This window comes from Phyllostomus hastatus, unplaced genomic scaffold (assembly GCF_019186645.2).
Source record: "Phyllostomus hastatus isolate PE091 unplaced genomic scaffold, TTU_PhHast_1.1 phas_scaffold_93, whole genome shotgun sequence".
Lineage (NCBI taxonomy): Eukaryota > Metazoa > Chordata > Mammalia > Chiroptera > Phyllostomidae > Phyllostomus > Phyllostomus hastatus.
In genome coordinates, this window is record NW_025334042.1 from 23572917 (window position 1) to 23593297 (window position 20381).

General features: G+C 50.8%; 1 protein-coding gene across 3 annotated transcripts; it reads left to right on the forward strand.

The window, feature by feature from the left end:
• Window positions 1-1245: 1245 nt before the first annotated feature.
• On the forward strand, window positions 1246-19453 carry ENDOU (endonuclease, poly(U) specific). Of its 3 annotated transcripts, none has more exons than XM_045829746.1 (11): window positions 1247-2399; window positions 3068-3138; window positions 3456-3611; window positions 10480-10551; window positions 11051-11185; window positions 11682-11853; window positions 12197-12396; window positions 15459-15572; window positions 16153-16259; window positions 17001-17143; window positions 18063-19453. In XM_045829746.1, the coding sequence occupies exons 3-11, from the start codon at window positions 3557-3559 to the stop codon at window positions 18181-18183; spliced, it is 1119 nt and encodes a 372-aa protein (XP_045685702.1). In that variant the 5' UTR covers window positions 1247-2399; window positions 3068-3138; window positions 3456-3556; the 3' UTR covers window positions 18184-19453. The 3 variants fall into 3 exon arrangements, with proteins under 3 accessions (XP_045685704.1, XP_045685702.1, XP_045685703.1); XM_045829747.1 differs by having other exon boundaries at window positions 3074-3138; XM_045829748.1 differs by lacking the exon at window positions 3068-3138 and having other exon boundaries at window positions 1246-2399.
• The last annotated feature ends 928 nt before the right edge of the window (window positions 19454-20381 follow it).

Sequence of the window (20381 nt, forward strand, 5' to 3'; positions counted from 1 at the left end):
CTATGACTCATTCAGTAAGAAGATGCGACAGACTGATGTGGTTCACAGGTGATCAGGTGCGGGTGACCGTCCTGGGCCTCTATCTTGGTGCACCCACCTGCCACAGTGGGATGGAGACTGCAGACCCAGTGTCTTCAAGTGCCAGGGTCCCCTTAGGGGGGCGACTCCAGGCTGCAGCTGAGCTATACAGCTGCAGGACCCCTCCTAGCTCTGGTCCTGTGCTGGAAAGACTCCGTCTTGGTTTGACAGAGGACAAGGGTGGTGAAATAGGCTGAGCTGGGTGTATGTCCCCTGTGTCAGCCTCTCCCATAGCCTTCTGGCCCTGAGAGACCCCTGACCACTTTGGTACCCCAGACATGAGTGGGGTCTACTTCACAGTGGCCAAATGCTGGGATTGTTCTCTGTCCCAGTAGAAACCAATCAATTCCAAGAATAGTTTTCCAGCCCAGCCTGAACCCTGCCAGTCCAGGGCCTGCACAGACCAGGCCCACAGCAGGCACCAGTCAATACGTACAGGTGGAATCCCCAGGCCCCAGATCGCTGACCGCGGACTGCTTCCCAGAGCCTTGCCCAGGAAGTGTCACCCTCTTCCCCACCCTCCCAGCCTCCTCAGAGGCCACAGCTGCACCCTCTCCTCACTTTCTGACGTCTCTGTTGGTGTTCACATCATGTGCATGCCACCACCATGCACTCCTCACCGCTGTCCCCCCACCCCAGGTATCCAGGCCCCAGCCTCCTGGGACTCTCCCCTTGCCGGCTGCCTCCCATGGCGGCTCCTTGGGAAGTGTTTTCAATCAGAGGGAAAGCGGTTGTGAGGAGCTAACTGGGAGGAGAACTTAGAAGGCTTAGAAGAACTTAGAAGGCAGCAGAGTTTTCTGTCCAGACCAGGCCAGCCAAGAAGAGAAACCGTCCGCAGTGTAATAATAACACAAGAATAAACTCTGTTTTGTGTACTCACAACTGTAAACCTAGTCTTGCCCACCCCTGTGTGTACATATATGCGTGCACCTAAGTTTATCTATGAGGCCCCTTTGCACGAATGTATGGATATATACTCATGTGTTGACCGAATGGATGTTTTTCTACTTTTCTATCTACTTTCATCCACGTCAGCCTGCCTTGGGCTGCAAAGTCCTGGGGTTTGGGAACAAGACCTGGGCAGGGGAGTGGGAGGGGGGTGAGCAGTCAGTAGCCCTGAGGAAGCAGGGTCCCTTAGCACCACAAGTATTCAAGTGGAGGCAGGACAACCGCTTAGGATTGTTTAGGGCATTGCACCATCATGTAAGAAGTGAAACTAGGTGGCCTCTGAGGTCCCTGTAATTCCAGTGAATCTGATTCCAGAGCTCATTGCATGGTCATGCAGACATAATGGCATGGTTGCTGTGGCGCCATAAAGGTGTGATGCTTTGGGTGACGTGGCATTGGTGCTCAGTGGGGAGGACTCTGGCCAGAGACTTGGCTGCATAACTTCATAATTGTGTGCTCCTGGGCACATCTTCTAACCTTTCTGTGCCTCAGTTTCCTCACCTGTAACATGAGGACGACAAGAGTGTCTGTTAAGAGTTGTAGTGAGAATGAAAGAGCACACAGGAAGTGCTTCACGTGTGACACATGGTGAGAACAACCATCAGCACCGGTGGTGGTTGTTTAGCGGACATTGTGGTCTTGTCGGAGGACCTGGTCTGAAGCACCTGGGTCCTCAGATGACCCACCTGGCTCTATGGGGTCAGTCTAACTGTCTGCCCAGCTCCCAGCCTGCCCCTGACCTAGAATTCCCCTGATGAGGGGCGTGCACACACCCTCAAAGCTCCATCCCACAGTCAGTTCAATCAGACATCAGGACAATGCTGGCTAGAACCACTTCCACTCCGATAGCTTTGGTCTCAGCCAGTGTCCCCGCTGCGGACGCTTGGAAGGGACAGATCATCCAATCCCAGACTCTGAGGTTTCATTGCTTCCTGGCTCAACCAGTGACACTCTGCTTTATTTCCTAAGCTAACCGGCATCTGAGCTATGCTCATGTGCTGTAATCTAGGAAGAATGAGAACACGGGCTGGCAGTGGCCCAACAGCCTGCTTTCGTGTTGTGCAAATGAAACTCATGCAAACAAAACAGCCATTTCTGCTCCTACTCCCTTTACCTGGAATTCCTTCCGAAGAACAGGGCTGGACTTCCTCTTCGGTTGTTTCCGGGGTGCGTCCCTTCCCAGGTGGCTCGCCCAGACTGTCCTCTCTGCTCCTGAGACCACGGCATATGTGACCTCATCTCTACACAGCAAGGGGTTGGGAGGTTCTCCTTAACCTGTTGACAGCTGCTCGACCTGGGACAAGGGCAGGAAGCCTCAAAATAAAGCTGAGAACTTGGAAGGGATTGTCAGATCCAACCCCATCTATTCAAAGGTGAGAAAATAGAAATTGAGAGGAAAAAAGTTCTACTGTTAAACTACACTGGCTGAGGACGGCATGCAACCCCCATGGTGGGGGGGGGGGCGGGGAAGTCACTGGGGAAGATTCTTAGTTGTTGCCTTAGAGTTTTGCCTTTTTATATGCGAGTTTTCCGAGAGGGCTGGGAATCCCCGTGCAGCGCTCTTTCTGGGAAGGGCTCTGCACTTAGCAGATGGACTCTTTAGTAGGAGGGGAAACTTGGCCGCCCCAAGTTGCTACACCTCTGTTCTTAGACTTGGGAAGAAAGGACCCCTGAGAGGCCTCGTCTCTCTCTGGGGAGGGTCTTTGGGGAGAGGAGTGTGAGCAGGGGGAAAAGGGAGTGAGGCCCTGGGCTCCCAGCAGAGGAAGGGTGGCTCCTCTGGCTGCCTTGAAGAGGCCTCCGGTCCTTCTCGGGCCTCATAAACCTGGAACCCATGAGAACCTGAAACATGTAAGAGCTGAGATGCTGACTCAGTAAGAGTTAGAGGCCCATTTGCATAATATTTCTAAGGTGACTGATTTATATGTGGCTTGATGGTAACAAGAACAGCCTTTGTTTTCAACCCACTAACCCCGATGCTTGCTTGAGCACCTACTGTTAATCAAACTGGTGATGATCATCTTACTATGTTTCTCCCACTGAGGACCAGCAACTCCAAGAGGAAGCCAGCCTGCAGCCCCTTCCCTGTGGAAAAGTCGGGCTTGAGGCTTTCAGGTGAGGGATGTTTGGGAGACATCAGCCAAAGATAAGCCCATGGGTGCCCTTAATGTGGACAGAGAACCCCCTAACTTAGGCCCATCTTGATAAGCCTGCTCATATGACCTATTTTCTAGCTACAGATGGCTAGCTAGCATTACCTGTTCTAAACATCTGGCATTACCTGCTGCTAAGTCACCTTCCCTCTGGCTTCAAACAGCTGGAGGGCCCCACCCCCTCTCCACCTCCAATCCATCTGGGATCCCTCCCTCCTTTTTTTTCTTTTTGGAAAGATCTGGAGGTACCAGATCCACAAGTTCTGATGTCTTTAAAAGGGCCAGCCTGAGAAATAAGGCTCATTTGAGAGCTGCGACATTCATCTTGACTCCAGTGGAAGTCCAACAGCCAGTCTCATTTTGGCCTCCAGCTGGGCACCATGAAGGCCTGTGTCCTCCTGCTACTGGCCGTGCTCTGTGGCCTGGCCTGGACCGGTAAGTCTCTATCTGGTGGCGGTAAAAGTGGTCCTGGGGAAAGAAGCAGAGATTTGGGGGATGTGGTAGAGGGTGAAAGTAGTGGGACGAGGAAGGATCAACTCTGTCCCAAATTCATAGAGCACCTTAGAGGGGTCCTTGTCTGAGGTGCAGGAGTTGCCTCTGGAGCAGACTGGGCTGTGAAGGGAGTTGTGGGGGCTGATGCACTAACAACACGGAAGCCACTTCCTGACAGGTTGGGAGGCCAGCCACAAACATCCTTTAGTCCAACCTGACTTTCAATCTCTCCAATGTTTGGGTTTTTGGAGTCATTGTATGATATAAAGCTGGGGCGGTGGCCTGCTGGGTTTGAGTGGCCTGCCTGCCCTTGGTGACTCCCTCCACTGCCTGGGGATGGGTGAGGTTGTCTGGGGTGGGACCTTTCTCTAGGTAGAGCCTTAGGAGAAGGGCAGGCTCGGGGGGAAAACTGGAAGGAAGCGCCCCAGACCAGGAGGCAGGCTGTGTGCTATCTGGGGCTAGACACATGGTCTGAGGAATCAGTCTTGTCCCAGTGTTAGAGGAACGAACACAAAGAGAAGGGTCCTGGCCCACAGCTACTAGCGGTGCAGGGGATGGGATGGGATGGGAACACTGCTGTTCGGTAGCTGTGCAAAACGCTGATGCCAGTGTGTTAGCTGTGGTTAGTGAGTGAGTAATAATGAATGCCAAGGGAGGGAGCTGAGCCGAGATGTGGGGAGAGTGCTTGGCTGCCTGGAGGAGAGAGTCAGAGCTTGACACCCACTTAGACTCAGTGGTTCCTGTATAGGAAGGACTGTTGTAAGGACTAAATAAGATAATGTATAAAAAGCACTCTACATGGGGTGAGATCTCAGTGAATTGGTGCTTTATGATTATAAATATTTCAGGAGGAACTTACTCTCGGAGTCATTTCCAAGTAGGTTGTGGATAAGGAGACCCCTAATGGGATTCCCAGGTGGAAAGCATTTGGAGAGGAAACTATTCCCAGGCCTCCCAACCCTGGACGGGATCGTGTACCCGCACTTTGCGATTATGGCAGAGCAGTTGGAAATCAGCTCTGACTGGGCCCCGGGTGGCCCAGGGCCAATGGTAGAGAGTGAGGGAGGACATGACAACGCCTAGCCTAGCTTAGTGGGGAAGAGTGGCCACTGGCTTGGTGCATCCCAGTCTCAGGAGAGGACAGCAACTGAAGACTTTTGGTCCCTGGGTGAGGGTGGGGAAGGCAGGCATCCCTGAGGGCAGAGGCAACAGCAGTTTCACATGTGCCAGTGGAGCTCTGACCCTTGGGGGTGGTGACCTGATCTGGCTGTGGGATTGATGGGAGAGCGAGGTTCAGTGGCTGATGCTTCCTTCTTTCCTAAGGTGGGAGGGGAGAGGCTGTGCTTTGTCTATCCTATTTCAACATCTCAGAATTTTGATGCAAGAATATGAGTCACATGGGGAGTCATTGGCTGAGGCAGAAAGCTGGTCCTGAAAATGAATTTTCTGGTTGACTAGGTCTCCATGGAAATAGCATCCGGGCCCCTGGATAGGCACAGATATAGTTGCTCCAGCCATCAGAGGGGCTCAGCATTGGTACATAGAAACACCTGGGCTCTTTTGGTGGGCGGTCTGGGTAGGGAGTGAGCATTCTAGTATACTGACATCTTGGAAGGTGCAGAGAAATTTAGTGTTTCATTGTGGGGTGGGGGTACCATGGCTAAGGTCTTCATGGGAAATGGAAGGACAATCTGAGCCGAACAGAAGAGAGACAGGGGCAGAGATGGGGCAGCGGGATGGGGTACGGGGGAGGCAGATGGGGGGCGGAGCAGTGATTCAGGTGCCTGGCATCAGGTGGTGTGCTGGTGTGAGTACTCAGGGTGACTAGTCATCTGAATGTTCCCCAGCACAGCAGCACACGGAGGGGCCTCTCCACCCTCAAATCCCAAGGTCATTTGAAGCCCACCAAGTTTACAGGGAAGTGTGAAGGATCCCTGGCCCAGGCTTCCTACTGGGGACAAAGTTCTTGAACAGACATGAGACAGCCCACTCCCACCGGGGCCAGTGGGGGTGTGCTCCTGAGCACTACAGAGCTGACTATTCACTTGCAGCCCGTCTCAACCGGTGCCAGCTGCTGGAATGAAGTGAATTCTTTCCTTGGACTCTGCTGATCTGGCCCATTAAAAACGTTGCCCTTTTTGTCTGAATTCTCTCCCTTTGGATTCTGGGTGTACTGCCAGGCTGGCTGGGCAGGCAGCTGACAGAGCCTTTCTGCCCGGCTGAAAGTTTCTCTTTAAGGTCTTTGCATTCAGGTTCTCAGGGAGAATCATTTAAGATTCAGAGGAGTTCCCCTGGGCCTGAGGGGAAGAGGAGCCTTGGGCCTGGTCTTTCTTAGGGACAATTCACTGGACCTGAGGCCTGCACACTGGGGGCCCTGCACACAATGCGAAGTTGCCTCAGGACCTGGGTTAAACTTGGTCTGACACCTCTTTGATGTAAAGAAGACGGACCTATAATGATGATGTCAGCTAGGAAACTGTCAGCAACATAAATGCCCTGGCACCTAAGCCTACCTGCAACCGAGGGAGGGAGTCAGCTAGACAAGCGTGTCGGCAGGGAAGGAAGACTGCTCCAGCCAGTCTGAATTCTGGTCACGTCGAAGACGGGCATACACTATTGCCACTGTTTGTTTGTCTAACAAACACTGATATGGTGCTACTCTGTGTCACGCACTGTGCTAAGTGCTTTACAAATATTAACTCATTTAATTCTTATAAATATTCTACAAGATGGCCTCCATTATTACACACTTTTACAGATAAGAAAACTGAGGCACAGAAGGTCAAATAACCTGCCCAAGGTCATGCAGCTAGAAAGCAGCAGAACCAGAATTCCAGCCCCAAGCATTTCGGTGCCAGAGTCCAGGTTCTTGACGTCTCTGCTGTCACCCTCATTAGCACAGTACAAGCCCTGATCCCAGAATCCAAAGCAGTAACTAAACCCATATTCTTGACACTCACCTCTGCCCCAAGCCCAGGCTAAATTGAGATACTATACCTGCATGGAATCACAGTTAGTGCCAAATCCCAAATCCAGTCTAAGGCAAAACTGGGCTAATTCCTTCTCTCCCAATCCTGACCCATTCCGCAACCCTGAATGTGATCTGAAACCTACCCCCAATCTTCACCCAAACACGAATACAAAACTGTTACTTCATCAATAAATTTAACTGAAGCCCAAATTTGAACTGTAGCTCTTAATCTAAACCTAGCTAACCCCAACTGTGGCCTAAATTAGGTTTCAGTTTCCTCATTCACACAAATTCCGATGCTGACAGTAATTCCGACTCTGATCTTGACGTTCTTAGGAACCCACAGCCTGACCCTAACTAACCCCAGCACTCACTACATCCAAACCTCAGGAACCTCAAATGGAAAGAAAGGCTCCGTTATCGCCCTTAGAAGCCCAGAGTGGAAGGAAGGGCCCCCACAGCCAGCTGTCGCCCTGGCTTGAATCCTCCACTGTCTCTGCTGTGGTGGGCGTGGTGGGGCTTGTTTTTTTAGGGGTGGTAGTGGGTTTGTACCATTTCTTTTAAAATTTCTTGTTTTATGCCCCTGTGACCAAAAGCTTGTTTCTGCAAGCCATTTGGCTGGAGTCAGGGATGTGGTCTGTGGTTACATAACAGATCTTAGTCCAGAGGCCAATTTTCACCCACACCCACCTCATTCCCCACCCTGAGATAAACTCATCTGAATGCATTCCAAAGATTCAAGAAACAGAAAGATATGGGGGGGGGGTGGGCAGACGGGGGAGCGTAGGATGCAGAGAAGACCAGATGAAGGAGAGGAGAGAACAAAGAAGCAGGAAACATAAAAGGCACAGGGTGAGAGGAAGGGCAGGAGGGGTCGGGCCAGAGGGGAGAGGGCGGGCGGGACCACTGGAGCGGCAGCGACCCACCTCCACCTACAGCACAGGTGAATGGCAGCCCACAGACCTTTTTCTTTGGTCTGCCTGAATTTTTTAGAAATTGGAAAATTTCACAGAAAAAATGAAGTCTTCTCTTGGAAGACCTAGAGGTGTGGCAACACGGAGCCCACATGCCAACATGGCAGCACAGGGCTAGAGCTGAGGGGGGCTGTCAGCTTCAGGCAGGGCCTTGCTCCAGTTCATCACAGACCCCACCTCTTCCTACAGCCCCCCTGCTCCTTCGCTCAGTGATGGTGCAGGTGCAGCCCCAGTGGGTGTCTGTGTCGGTGAACCTGGTCTGCATGGCAGGCCCTGGAGCATGTGGTGCTGGGCGGCGGGCAGTAGAAGGAGGTTTGCGTTGTGCATGGGAGGCTGTGGGTGGACTTCCCCCTTGCGGACAGCAATGGCCTTTCCTGCCAGGTGGGGCCCCTGCCCTTGACTCGAGCGTTCCAGCATGGGTGCCTTGATTAGGAGAACAGGATCTTCTCTGAGCTGAGTTTGTGACCTTTAAACTGCCTATAGGAAAAATGGACTCATGTGCATCTCACTGTAGTGAGAAATTTAACTGTGATGCTGCCTGCCAGGGTGACCGCTAGGGTTGCCAGCACCAGAACTGCTGTGAAGACTATGAGCACCTGGGTATTGGGGAGGCGCCTTGTGGGAAGAAGGGCCTGGAACACACAGCAGGCTGAGCCATGTCCAGGCCCAGACCTCCTGACGGCTGCTGGCTTGGATGGCCAGCAGTCTAGGGCAGGGCCGATGATGAGGCTCAGAGGACCTGGGAGGAGGATGCTTAGGGACACGGCAAGGGTCAGGGATTTGGCCACCACTTGTCCCAGGTACTGTAAGATAAACCCAGTGTAAAACCCCAACTTAAAACTAAATTGAGGCCCGGAATTTCTGTCTGAATTATCAGGGTTAATAATATCTTAAAAGTTTAAACAATTCCAAAAAAAGCAAAATGATAAAAAAATGTTATTTTATTATGTATTCCATACCAGTTGTTACTCAACACTTTGTCACAAAAGTATAAAAAGTGGTAGCAAACCTTTCCAACTTACATGCCACCAGGAAGGCTTCATGGCATCACAATGACTGTCCCCACTGACACGACTCTTCCTACAGCGAGGAGACCGAGTGGCTGGACATGTCCGACCCGTCAGCCTCAGTCCAGCGATTAAATGGGACATGCATTGCCCTCAAAAGTCAGTCCCTCTTCTGCTACTTCAATGGCACAGTTTTAAACGAGTCACTTAAAAAATCACTTTGAATAATCACTTTGTCTGTATGCTGCTAGTGTTTCAGACTCCCAGACAAGTGATCTTCTGCTTTATGGCAAAAAGCCATGCTAAGTTCACTGTCAGGCTATGTGTCCTGACTCCCAATTTGGAAAGTATGCTCACTGAAGCCATGGTAGGTCCTGGCCAGCAAGACCGCTGCGTGTGCTCGTGTAGATGGCGCACTGTGCAGGGGCACATGGTGGGCAGGCAAAGCAGACCGGAGCTGAATCTCTATCCTTCTTGCTAAGCTGTGCACCAAGGGCTGGACCTGTGCCCCTGAAAAGAAAGGAGTGCCTCTTCCTAATTTGCCCAAAGGTGGTGTCTGCTGACCAGCCATGTGCCCACAGAGCTGCTCTCACCCAGAAGGGAACTTTATTCAATAACACGAAGAACACCATATGCACTAGCAGAAGTTCTGCTGCGCAGGCTCAGGTAGGGAGGAGCAGGCCCAGAGCTTACTGTCAGAATTGGAGCCTGCCTGTTTCTGCTGCCTCTCTCCTCGCTGAGCAGAGACACAGGAAGGCCTGTTCACTGTAGACCACCAGGCTGGCCTTTCTAGATAGAGATTATATTCAGTTTAGGAGCCATTTAATCTCCAACTCTCTGATTTGCAACTCGTAATATTATAAATGATGTCTGAGGCCCTAGATCAGCTCACGAAGGTCTGTCAGCACACAATGTGACTGAGTTGAGAACCCTGTGAACTGTCGGCACTCAGAACACAGCCTGGCACAGGATAAGTGATCGGAAGACTTTTGGTGGCTGAATGGTGACCTGACCTGTGGCTCTAATGGTAATGACACAACATTACCCAGTGAACTCACTAATAGATTCTGAGTCACTTGGTAATAGTGTTGCTTCTTTGGGGGAAATTATTCCACTGTGTGATGACAGAAGAGCTCAGAGTCCCCAGGAAGATTTCTCTTCTCCATCCCCACCCCACCCCATCCGGCCTCACCGGTCTAAGGTCTGAGGCCAGGACAGAGGCTGCAGTCACTCAGCCTCCAGGCTGAGGGAATGGAGCAGCAATAGGAACCCACTGTTCTGAACATGCCCTCCCCTCAAACACAGCCTCTGTGGCCACTGTCGAGTGCATTGCAAAGAAAGAAGGGAAACTGGTATCTCAGGAAACAATTTTTGTTCTGGGAGGTCCTGGGAGAAGCCCACCCTTGACTCCAATGGGATGTCAGTACAGGTGTGGCATGTTCCTACGTAAGGGCCTTTTCACCTGGAGAATGTCAACCCTATCCATCTATCAACTTCCATTAGAGAAAAGCCGTAGCCAAACCTGAGTTTTCAGTCCAGAAGGGGCCACCTTCGGTCTCCCCTCTCCTTTTTACAGACGAACACACCGAGGCCCAGGAGGGGAAAGTGGTAAGGAGGGATGTCACCTGGGGAGGTGCTTTTCACTCTTTATAACAGTTTTCAACAATCAGCCCGCCTCTGTCTTCCGTTTTCAGTTTTTCTCCTCCTTCACTTGGTGTTTGCTCATTGGACCCTAGCTCCTGATTTGTATTTTCTTCCACTGCATATGCTTGTCCCTGAGGCCGGAGAAACTGAGAACCAGAGATAAAGGGGAGGGATCCCTCGGAGATGGCTGGTGACTCTGTTTCTCTGCCCTTCAGCTAAAAGGGACCCCAAAGAGCCAGAGCCATTCCTGGAGCTGGAGGAAGACACGGAAGAGGCCCCGGCTAGCAGTGAGTCTGCCTCCCCAAAGGGGACCTGCAGGAGAAAGGAGAAAGGACATGAGAGGGTGGCAGGGGAGGGGTACACATACCTACCGTGACAGGCCCAGGCCGAAGCCAGACAGACCCCAAGCCCAGCCCCTGGAGGTAGTTGCTGGACTCCTGGGGCCTGGGCAGGAAGAAGCCTGAGGACCTCAGTAGTCTGGGGTGGGGCGGGGGCGGTCAGCAGGAAAGAGAGCCTGAGGCCCGCACAGAGGCCGGAGAGGGAAGTGGAAGAGATTTTATTTTTAGAGTGGGGAGATTATAAAAACAACAGGCCAGAAAGTCGAGCTGGGCATCAGAAAGGACTTCCTGACTGAAGGGTGTGCACCAGTGAAGCTTGTTTGTTTTCCTTCCCTGGAGATCTTTAACGGAAGAGTCAGGGGAGCAAAGCTAAGTAAGAGTGGGGAGCTAGCCCTGACGGAGCGACCCCTAGAGGTCGGCCCACACACACCTCGCCCTGTTCTCTCAGACCGGTACTCGGCGCCCAACTCCTGCCACGGCCGCTGCCAGGAACCCTTCGACAGGCGCCGCCCATGCCACTGCAATGCCCGCTGCCCAGAGTTTGGGAACTGCTGCAAGGATTTTGAGAACCAATGTGGCCACGGTCAGTCTCCTGTTCCCTTTAGCCTAGCCCCGGGGACTCTCCAGAGCAATAGTCCTCCAAGTGGGGTCCCTGGGCTGGTGGCATCAGCTTTGGGAATTTATTAGACATGCTTTACCCCGGACCTACTGAATCAGAAACTCTGGGAGTGGGTTAACCCTAACCCTAACCACCCCCCCCAATTCATTCCCCCCATCCACCCACCCCTCTGTTTTAATAAGCCGTCCGGGTGATTCTAAGGCATGTGAGACTTTGAGAACTGTCCTAGAGGAAGGGGCCAGTGTGAACATTCTCTGGACTTTCTGTGGGCAAGGCTGTGTGCTGATTTTGAGGATACTTAAGGCCCAAGGCCCCTGTCCTCTGGCTCCTGGGGGGCCTGATGGCAGCCCCTCTCCCTTGCCGCCAACTTCTGGAAGGTGCTCCGAAGGTGAGGCACACAGACATGGCCTCCTCCTGGCCTCCCTCTGGCTCTGAGACCGCCCTCCCCAACCCCTCCCAGAGGGCTTCTCCCGCAGCAGCGACGCCATAACCGGGAAGGAGCTGCAGGCCATCTCGGAGACCATCTACAGGGTGGACACCAACAAAGCCCAGAAGGAAGACATCGTTCTCAACAGCCAGAAGTACATCTCACCCTCCGAAACCAGAGACCAAGTGGACCACTGCCCAGAGCCGTGAGTTCCCTTTGCTTCTCTCTCTCTCAAAGTTTCTACCCCAAAGTTTCTCCCTCAGTTCACTTCTTTGGATGCCTCAGGTCTTTCCTCCTCCAGGTAGGCAGGATCAAAGGGAAAGGGGAAAGATAGGTCTCCAGAGGCAAACGAAGCCATGTTGGGGGGGGGGCGGATTTCTGTGATTGGCTAGGCTGATGGTGACCTCAGGCATGGGCTTCAAGAGTACCTGAAGTCCCCACTCTGCTCCTCAACCCAACTATCGCGGGCCTGCCCTGGCCCACCTGGCCATTCCTGGAGGAGTTTCTACTCCACCTTCAGGCCTCTGGGCCTCTCTCCACCTCTCCAGGCTCTTCACATATGTCAACGAGAAGCTGTTCTCCAAGCCGACCTATGCTGCTTTCATCAACCTCCTCAACAACTACCATCGGGCGACGGGCCACGGGGAGCACTTCAGTGCCCAGCAGCTGGCCGAGCAGGACAACTTCCTCAGAGAGGTCCTGAAGACGGCAGTCATGAAGGAACTCTACAGCTTCCTCCAGCACCAGAGTGAGTGAGCCCTCCCCAGGCCCCGCAGAGCAGAGCTGAGGACTCGGGTCTGTCTGCAGGAGAGCCAGGAACCTCTGGGGCCTCCACAGTGGGCAGGTTAAGAACATGTGTGGGGACTCCCTGGAGGTCAGGGTACATTTGGGAGGGGCAGGGATACCGGGCCAGAGAGGAGCCCAGAGAGATCATGGACCTAAGCAGGAGCTGAAGAATCCTCTGCCTGGCCTGGAAGTCACCCCATCTTTGGAATTCCTCTCAGCTGCCTTGTTTACACTCCCACTCACTGCTTCAGTCTCAGGGTTCTCTGCAAGGCCGTGAGCCCCCCACTCCACGCAGGGCATGTGTCAGCCACCTTGGCTGATCCAGCATCAGGGCTGCTTTCCAGGCTCAGAGACTCCCCGATTCTGCTCCTTCCTCCGGCTCTAAGTGCAGGAAGGAGGTCAGCCCCCTCCACTTTTTTGTTGGGAAAACAGCAACAGAAGATCAACAAGACTTCAGAGGGGAACGTTCTACCAGGCAGAGTTCTGGTTGGAGTGGCTCCAGACAGAGACATGTGAATCAGACCAAAAAAGGTCGGGGCTGCAGGGCTTCTTGGCGCGGGCTGTGTTTGTCAGTGTCCTCCAGATTCCTCTCCTGAGCTCTAGGCAGCCGGCCTTTGCCTCAGCGCAGCTCTGCCCAGGTCTTCCCTCCCTGGCCACAGGATGGCTTCGCTCCTGCTCACAGCTGGCTACCGCATTCCAACCAAGGACCTCCCAGTTCAGAGTTAGAGACACGCTCCGTGTTTACGTAAAGTTGGTGACAAATAATCCCTGTGAAGAGGACACAATCCTGCACTGCCCTCTGGTGTTCTCTTTGTACTAAACACATGAGAGAATCTTGGTGGTCAACACTGAGCACTTCTACTTTTTAAACGAGAGAAATGGAGGCCCAGACAGGCTAGGTGGCTTGCATGAGGCCACAGGAAGTTGTAAGCAGAGGCAGGCTGAACCTCAGGGTTCTGATACCGAGGCCAGGCTGTTCCGTTACTCGCCTTGTCTTCATCCGGCTCCCTGCTCAGATCCCACTTGTCCTTCAAGTCCTAGCTCCCACCCCACTGCATTTATGAAGCTTCACTTGCCAAGCTTACAGCTGGCTCTCATCATCTCTTCAGAGGTAAAAGGTTTGGGGTGTGGCCCCAAACCACCTTGGGCCAGGGAGACTTGATTACAGTCCTGGCTCTGCCACTCACCAGTGACGCGTCCTTGGGCCAATTATTCTACCTGTCTGAGCCTTATCTGTTGAAATGGGGTCTTGGAGGATTTAAGCTTGTAAAGCACCCAGTGGAAAAAGCCTGGTACCAAGTAAGTGGTAGCCCTTTAGATTGTGAAACATTCTGTTATTTTGTGTATATTTAGTCTTGCTTTCCAATTGTGTTTTAACTCCTTGAAAGAAAGGAATCTGTCTGGCAGCACTTTTGTATCCTCCACACACAATTCTGAGATTCGAACAGTCAGTATTTGATGGCTCCTTAATTTAGACCCCCCAGTGCTGGCCTTTGCCTTGGGTCCCAGCTGCCATTGAAACAGCCCTGCCTGCCTATCCTATGGCATCTCTTCGGAACTTAGTGCAGAGAGAACTCACGGTTCCTGCCCCTCCTCATCTTCCCCGTCTCGTACATGACACCACTCAGGGGTGTCCAACCTTGTGGTGTCTCTGGGCCACACATTAAATATACAAACATGAACGAAAACTGATGAACAAAAAAAAAGCTTCTAAGTAAATTTACAATTTTGTGTTGGGCTGCATTCATAGCCATCCTGGGCCGCGTGCAGCCCGTGGGCTGCAGGTTGGACACCCTCATCCAGTTGCTCAGGTCAGAAGCCCAGGAGTTGTATCTGATTCTCCGCTCTACCTCACTGCACCCCATCCCCATTTCCTCCACCAGTGATAACATCCGTCACTTCCACCTTCAAAATCTATCCCTGGTCTGTCTGCTTCTTACCCATCCTGCATGGCTGCCAGCACAATCTAAGCCGCTTCCACTGGGTACACGGGCAAAGCGTTAGCCTCAGATGGGTCTCTCTGCTGCTCACAGGCCCCATTGACCTTTTTACATACACAACCAAAGTGATTTTTAAAAAACAAAGCCCACAACACAAAATTCTCCTGCTTAAAACTCTTAGTGGCTCTCCCATCACCCAGCAGCTATAGAGTCATTAAGAGGTCGGTCTCTGGAGCTAGATTGTGGGGGTTCAAGTGTTGTCTCTACCTCTTAATAACTGTGTAATCTTGTATGAGTTGTATACCCTTTGTTTGCCTCAGTTTCCTCATCTCTAAATTGGGAATAACTAGCACCAACCTGATGTGAAGATTCAATGTGAGGATTGAAAGCACTTCAAATAGTGCCAGGCACAAAGAACATTCTTAGTAAATCCAAAATATTTTTGTTTTTTTATTGCTGTTTGACTGAGATCCAACCCTCCTGCCGTGGCTTCCTTGATCTGGCCCCTGCCTACCTGTCCCCTTCTGCTCATGCTGCTGCAGCTGCATTGACTTTCTTTCAGCTCATTGAACATCAAGCTCAAGTTGTTCTGGAGCTTTCACACTTGCTGTTCCCTCTACATGGAAGAATCTTTGCCCCAGACCTTTGCAAGGCTGGCTCCTTATCTTTCTGGTCTCTGATTAGTGCTACCTTCTTAGAGTAGCCTTTCTGGTCTTCCTTTCTCAAAGAGCTCCTACCCCATCCTCACCTTCAGTCTTCATGGGATAATCTTTATTTTCCTCATAGCACTTATCTGAAACTGTTGGTTACTTATGGTTTATTTTTTTATTATATGTCTCCTCTACTGGAATGTAAACTATAAAGACAGAGATCTAGTCCTTGTGATTCCCTGCTAAATCCTTCGCGTTTGGATCTGGGTCTGGCACAACACAGGTGCCCCGTAGATCACTGTTGAATGAACAACTGAATACATTTGGTGGTTGAACCCACGTGTCTCAACATGATGGAGCAGGTGTTCCTTCCTTCCTTCCAGGATTTAATCCTGCCTCCCATTCTCCTAAGTCCTCTCTCTTCTTCCCCGCAGACCGCTACAGCTCAGAACAGGAGTTTGTTGATGACCTAAAGAACATGTGGTTTGGGCTCTATTCAAGAGGCAATGAAGAGGGGGACTCAAGTGGCTTTGAACACGTCTTCTCAGGTGGGGTCACTCTTCTTGGAAAGAAAGAGATGGAGAGACAGCTTCCCTCCAGAGCAGGGCAGCACTAGGCATTGAAGAATCAGCAGCCACGCCAGCTAGCAGGGAGGGACATGTCTACTCCCAGGCCAAGAGGGTGGCATCTGAGGGGCCACTGCGTAGGGAAAGTTTCTCGGAGTGTCTAAGGGAGAAAGAGGACCAGATGCTGGGGGTCCCAAGGGGCACATGTAGGGAGACCTTTTTGGGGCTATGGCTGTCTATCTCTGAATGGTCCTCTTCCTCTGGGACTTGGTCAGCTGCTTCCCAAGGGGGCCTTGGTTTTTCTCCCCACTACACCAACCCATAAAGCTTCCAGCAAGTTTGGTCACCAGAGTCAGCCAGGAGGAGGATTTCTCCCAAGGGCTTGAGCCTTCCTGAAGTGAAAGTTAGGGATGTTAGGGACTCTGAGAAGTCTGGGCAAGGGGCTGAGCAGATGAGCAATCTAAAAGTCAGAGACTTGAAAAGAGAGATGGCCTTGGCTTGGGAGGGGAGGAAGGGGTTAGGAGGGAGGCTCAGATCAACCACCTTGAACTCTTTATTATAGGTGAAGTCAAAAAAGGCAAGGTCACTGGCTTCCATAATTGGATCCGCTTCTACTTGCAAGAGAAGGAGGGCCTGGTCGACTATTACAGCTACATCTATGATGGGCCTGTGAGTACTGAATGCGTCCCCCTGGGCTGGAAAGCCTTGTTATACCCAGACTGCTGGCCCTTATTCTGTGTTCCGAACAGTCAGACTTGCCTCTCACCCTGACCCCCTAATGGGGACTGTGAGTGTGACTTCCCCCCCTGTTGAACAGTAGATTGAACCGGCCAGGACACTGGGATTCCCTTCCAAACAGTGGAGGCTCCACAACTTCGGGGGCAGGAGGCGGAGGACACCACTTCTGGAGAGGGGTAGGGGCAGGAGAGGGTTCTCAGAGGGGAAAGCCAGATGTGCCATTACTTCTTGCCTGGGTGTTCTCAGTATGTGGTCTCTGCTGGAAATGTCAGTTTGGCTGGTCGGAGCTAAACTCCTCATATTTTATAAAATTGAAACCTTTGCTGCCTGATGCCAGAAAATAATCTGGGAGCAATAAGTGGTCCTTTCCTTCCATATGTGAGGGCACAGGGAAGCTATGTCCCTGTTCCCTAGCATCGGCCACCTGGCTGCTGACTCTGGCTGCCCTGAGAGATACACGCTGGCAGCTCCAGACAGAGGGTCTGAGAGGGGCTTACACTTCGCAGCAGGACAGACTGTTTACTCGGTTGATTTAAAGAATCCAGCCACCCTGGAAAGCTTATACAGACACCTAGTGGGCCCTCAACAAATCCTGGCTGAATGCTGTCATTTGCCACCCCTCGGCCAGCCTCCAACTCGGTGTCATTCACTATACCCCCTCTCCGTCCACAGTGGGACTCTTACCCTGACGTGTTAGCCATGCAGTTCAACTGGGATGGCTACTATAAGGAAGTGGGCTCAGCTTTCATCGGCAGCAGCCCCGAGTTTGAGTTTGCACTCTACTCCTTGTGCTTCATCGCCAGGCCAGGCAAAACGTGAGTACTGGGCCAGCCAGCCCCGGGCGGGGTGAGGGGAGGATGTCCTTAGCCAGGACTGTCAAGAGACCTGGATTCTGCCACTCAGGGACTTCAGAGGGCATGGACGAATCACAGTTCTGGGCCTCAGCTTTCTCCCTTGGGAAATGAAGCTGTTAGATTGGTGGCTGCCCACTTCATCTGAGCAGCAGAACCCTTGTCCCTCTTTCCCCCAAGTGAAATCTTATGCAGGACCTTAACGTATAAAACTGTGAGAAATGGCCCTGCCTGGCGTGGCTCAGTTGGTTGGGCATCATCAGTCCCCAGTTCAATTCCCAGTGAGGGCACATGCTGGAGTTGCTGACCTGGTTCCCACTTGCGGGCATGTGAGAAGCAACTGATTGCTGTTTCTCTCACACATTGATGTTTTTCTCCCTCTCTTCCTCCCTACCTTCCACTCTCTCTAAAATGAATAAATAAATAAAATCTTAAAAAAAAAGTGAGAAATGGAGTTGCCCTGATGCTCCAAGCCTCTCTAGTTGCCTTCCCCCCACCCCACCCGAGGTTGCTTGGGGAACCTTAGAGCCCCAGAGAGTTCAGTTGGAACCACTGGGCCTCATATGCACTAACATTTGAGGACTCTGGGTTCTGCTACTTTTAAACCCTAAGCAGACGTTTAATTTCTGGGGGCTCGGCTCTAGAATCTGGGATTTTAGAATACTGCTCTGGGAAAGATGAGAAGCAATGTTCTTTAAGAAGACAGAAAATAAGGCATAGATTTTGAAAGGGTTCCATGCAGGCAGGGAGCTGGAGGCAGTGGCTTAAGTAAGCTGCAGTAGCTTCCTTAGGGGCCTTTTAAGACAGAGTGGAGTCTTTCTGCATGAGATGGGACAGAAGTGAGTGAAGCAGGGGCCCCATGATTTGACAATGTTTTCTGCAGGTGCCAATTAAGCCTGGGTGGGCATCCCTTGGCCATCAAGACCTATTCCTGGGACAAGTCCACCTATGGAAATGGCAAGAAGTACATCGCCACTGCCTACGTGGAGTCTTCCACCCGATAGACCTTGGAGCCAGAAAGGGGCCTGAGGGCAGTGAGAGCTCTTGCAGGACCAAGGTGCTATCTGCTCTGGGCTGGAGAGGGGATGGAGGAGACCGGGAGGGATTCCCAAATCCAGACACATCCAAGGGGAAAGAGAAGAAAGACACAAATGAAAATGAAATAGAAAAATGCAGAGAAACAGTCAAATCTTCATGCTCCACCATGTTGGAGCAGCATCCAGACACGGAAGATGCGGCCCTCCATAGCTCTTTGCCTCGATGGGAGCTGGAACTGTGAACAAGTCCTTGACCTCTCCAGGCCTCATGTTTCCTTTTCATGTAAAGGGAAGCGTTTGCCCCCTTTTCTCTTTTTGGGGTTGGTGAGAGGAACCTGATGAATTATTACTGTGAAGGTGTTATCTATTGTTCTTAGGAAGAATGGCTGACAGAAATTCAAGATTACTGTAATGGCTGTTATTGTACACAGCCCTGCAAACTGCATTTCAGCCCTATGTTGGAGCCTCAGAGATATCGGGCCATGGAAATCAAGCATGGGTATTTGGTCTTTTCTAGGGCTACATCCTCTCAGAACAGGGTCTGGGAGAACTCAAACACTGGACGGAGAGGGGAATGGTTGACACAGTGAGCGGGGAAATGGACTTCTCCAGGCCAGAAGGGTTTTACAGCTAGCTCATTAACTGCATCAAGAACGTTCCTGCTTGTTGACATTTAGTGCAATTATGGAGCTGCATTTTGATTCTGAATAATTTGTGGGAGTGCTCCCATAGGATCATTTTGCATCAGAAGAAAGGAGCCTATAGCTTGGTGTCACTAGTGATTATTTTAAGGTTTAACCAGCAGCCATAATTTGTATAAACTCTAGAAGGGAAGACCAGGGTGACTGCATTTCAAACTCAATTATGCATTTCTCCCTTAACCCTGCTGGGAACCAAACACTGTTTCACAGAGCCAGGTTTGAACTATAGTTAAGAGCAGTGATTTTCAAAAAGAATTTTTAAAACATGCAATACCTGACTCTAGTCAGGAACACTGATCTCTTTTCCCTTAGATTGTCAAAAAAAAAAAAAAAAAAAAAAGACAGCAGCCAACATAACAATACTTATCCAGTGTAAATGCCCTGTCTTAAACCATAAATAGATAGGTCATATGATAGAGTTGCATCTTATTGGTCATGTCACATAATAAGGTTGTACTGGATTGGTTAATTCTTGGTACCAGAAATCTTTATATACAAATATAGGGACCTGTTTTTTAAAAAGTCATTTTGGAGCAAAAGGGACAGGTCATGAAAATTATTATTTTTTTTTGTAAATCAATCAAAATTATATCTATTTTTGTTAGATCAGCACAAATATATATTTTTTGGTGTGCCACAGAATTTTAGCAATTAGTTTATGTGTGCTATGAGATGGAAAAGGTTGAAAATTACTGGTTTAGAGGGTTCAAATCTCCAATTAAAGTCATTTAAGAAAATCTGAAATGTGTCTCTTTGTTGGCCTTCATACTTCCTATCACACCCAGAACCAGTAATTAGAGACAAGGACTGAATCTTTATGGGCACTTTATTGAGACGCCAGTAATCTAAGAAGACAGTGGGTTATGTACCCTAAAAAGCATCTTCACACCTCATCTCAAGCTGTCCTTTTCATAAGGAGAAGAAAAGGGTAGGTCAAGGGTTTGGAAAACGGTTAATCTGATAAGAGTTTCAGTCCTGTGATCATTTTCCTTGTATTTCTTTATCTACTGATCAGCAATTCTTTATCTACTTCTTCCTCTGGAACACACTGACTCAGATACTTTACTTGCAGACCCCCTGGAGCACAAAGATTAAATTGCTTGTTGAACTCCTGGAGTCACAGAGGTCACTTATTCCAGTTTCTAGAACAACAGCTTTCCACATGCATTAATCACATAAGCCTATCAGTTATAACTAAAGCTAAAGGCTCTAACTCTTGAGTTCTTGTATCATCTTCTTTGTAATTGGCCTTCCTCGAGTGTCTGTCTCCCTGCCTTTTCCCAGGAGCAGGGCTAGGAATGATGCTTCTGGTTTTAGTGTTTCATCAGAATGGCTTGGATAATGTGGTATCTGGGTGAAGTCCGTGAGGACTCACCAATTCTCTCTAACCAAGATGGGGAGAGAATTCTTCCTGGTGTACTTGTAATGTGAAGAATGGAAGGAGTGTATTTACAGCTTCTAGTT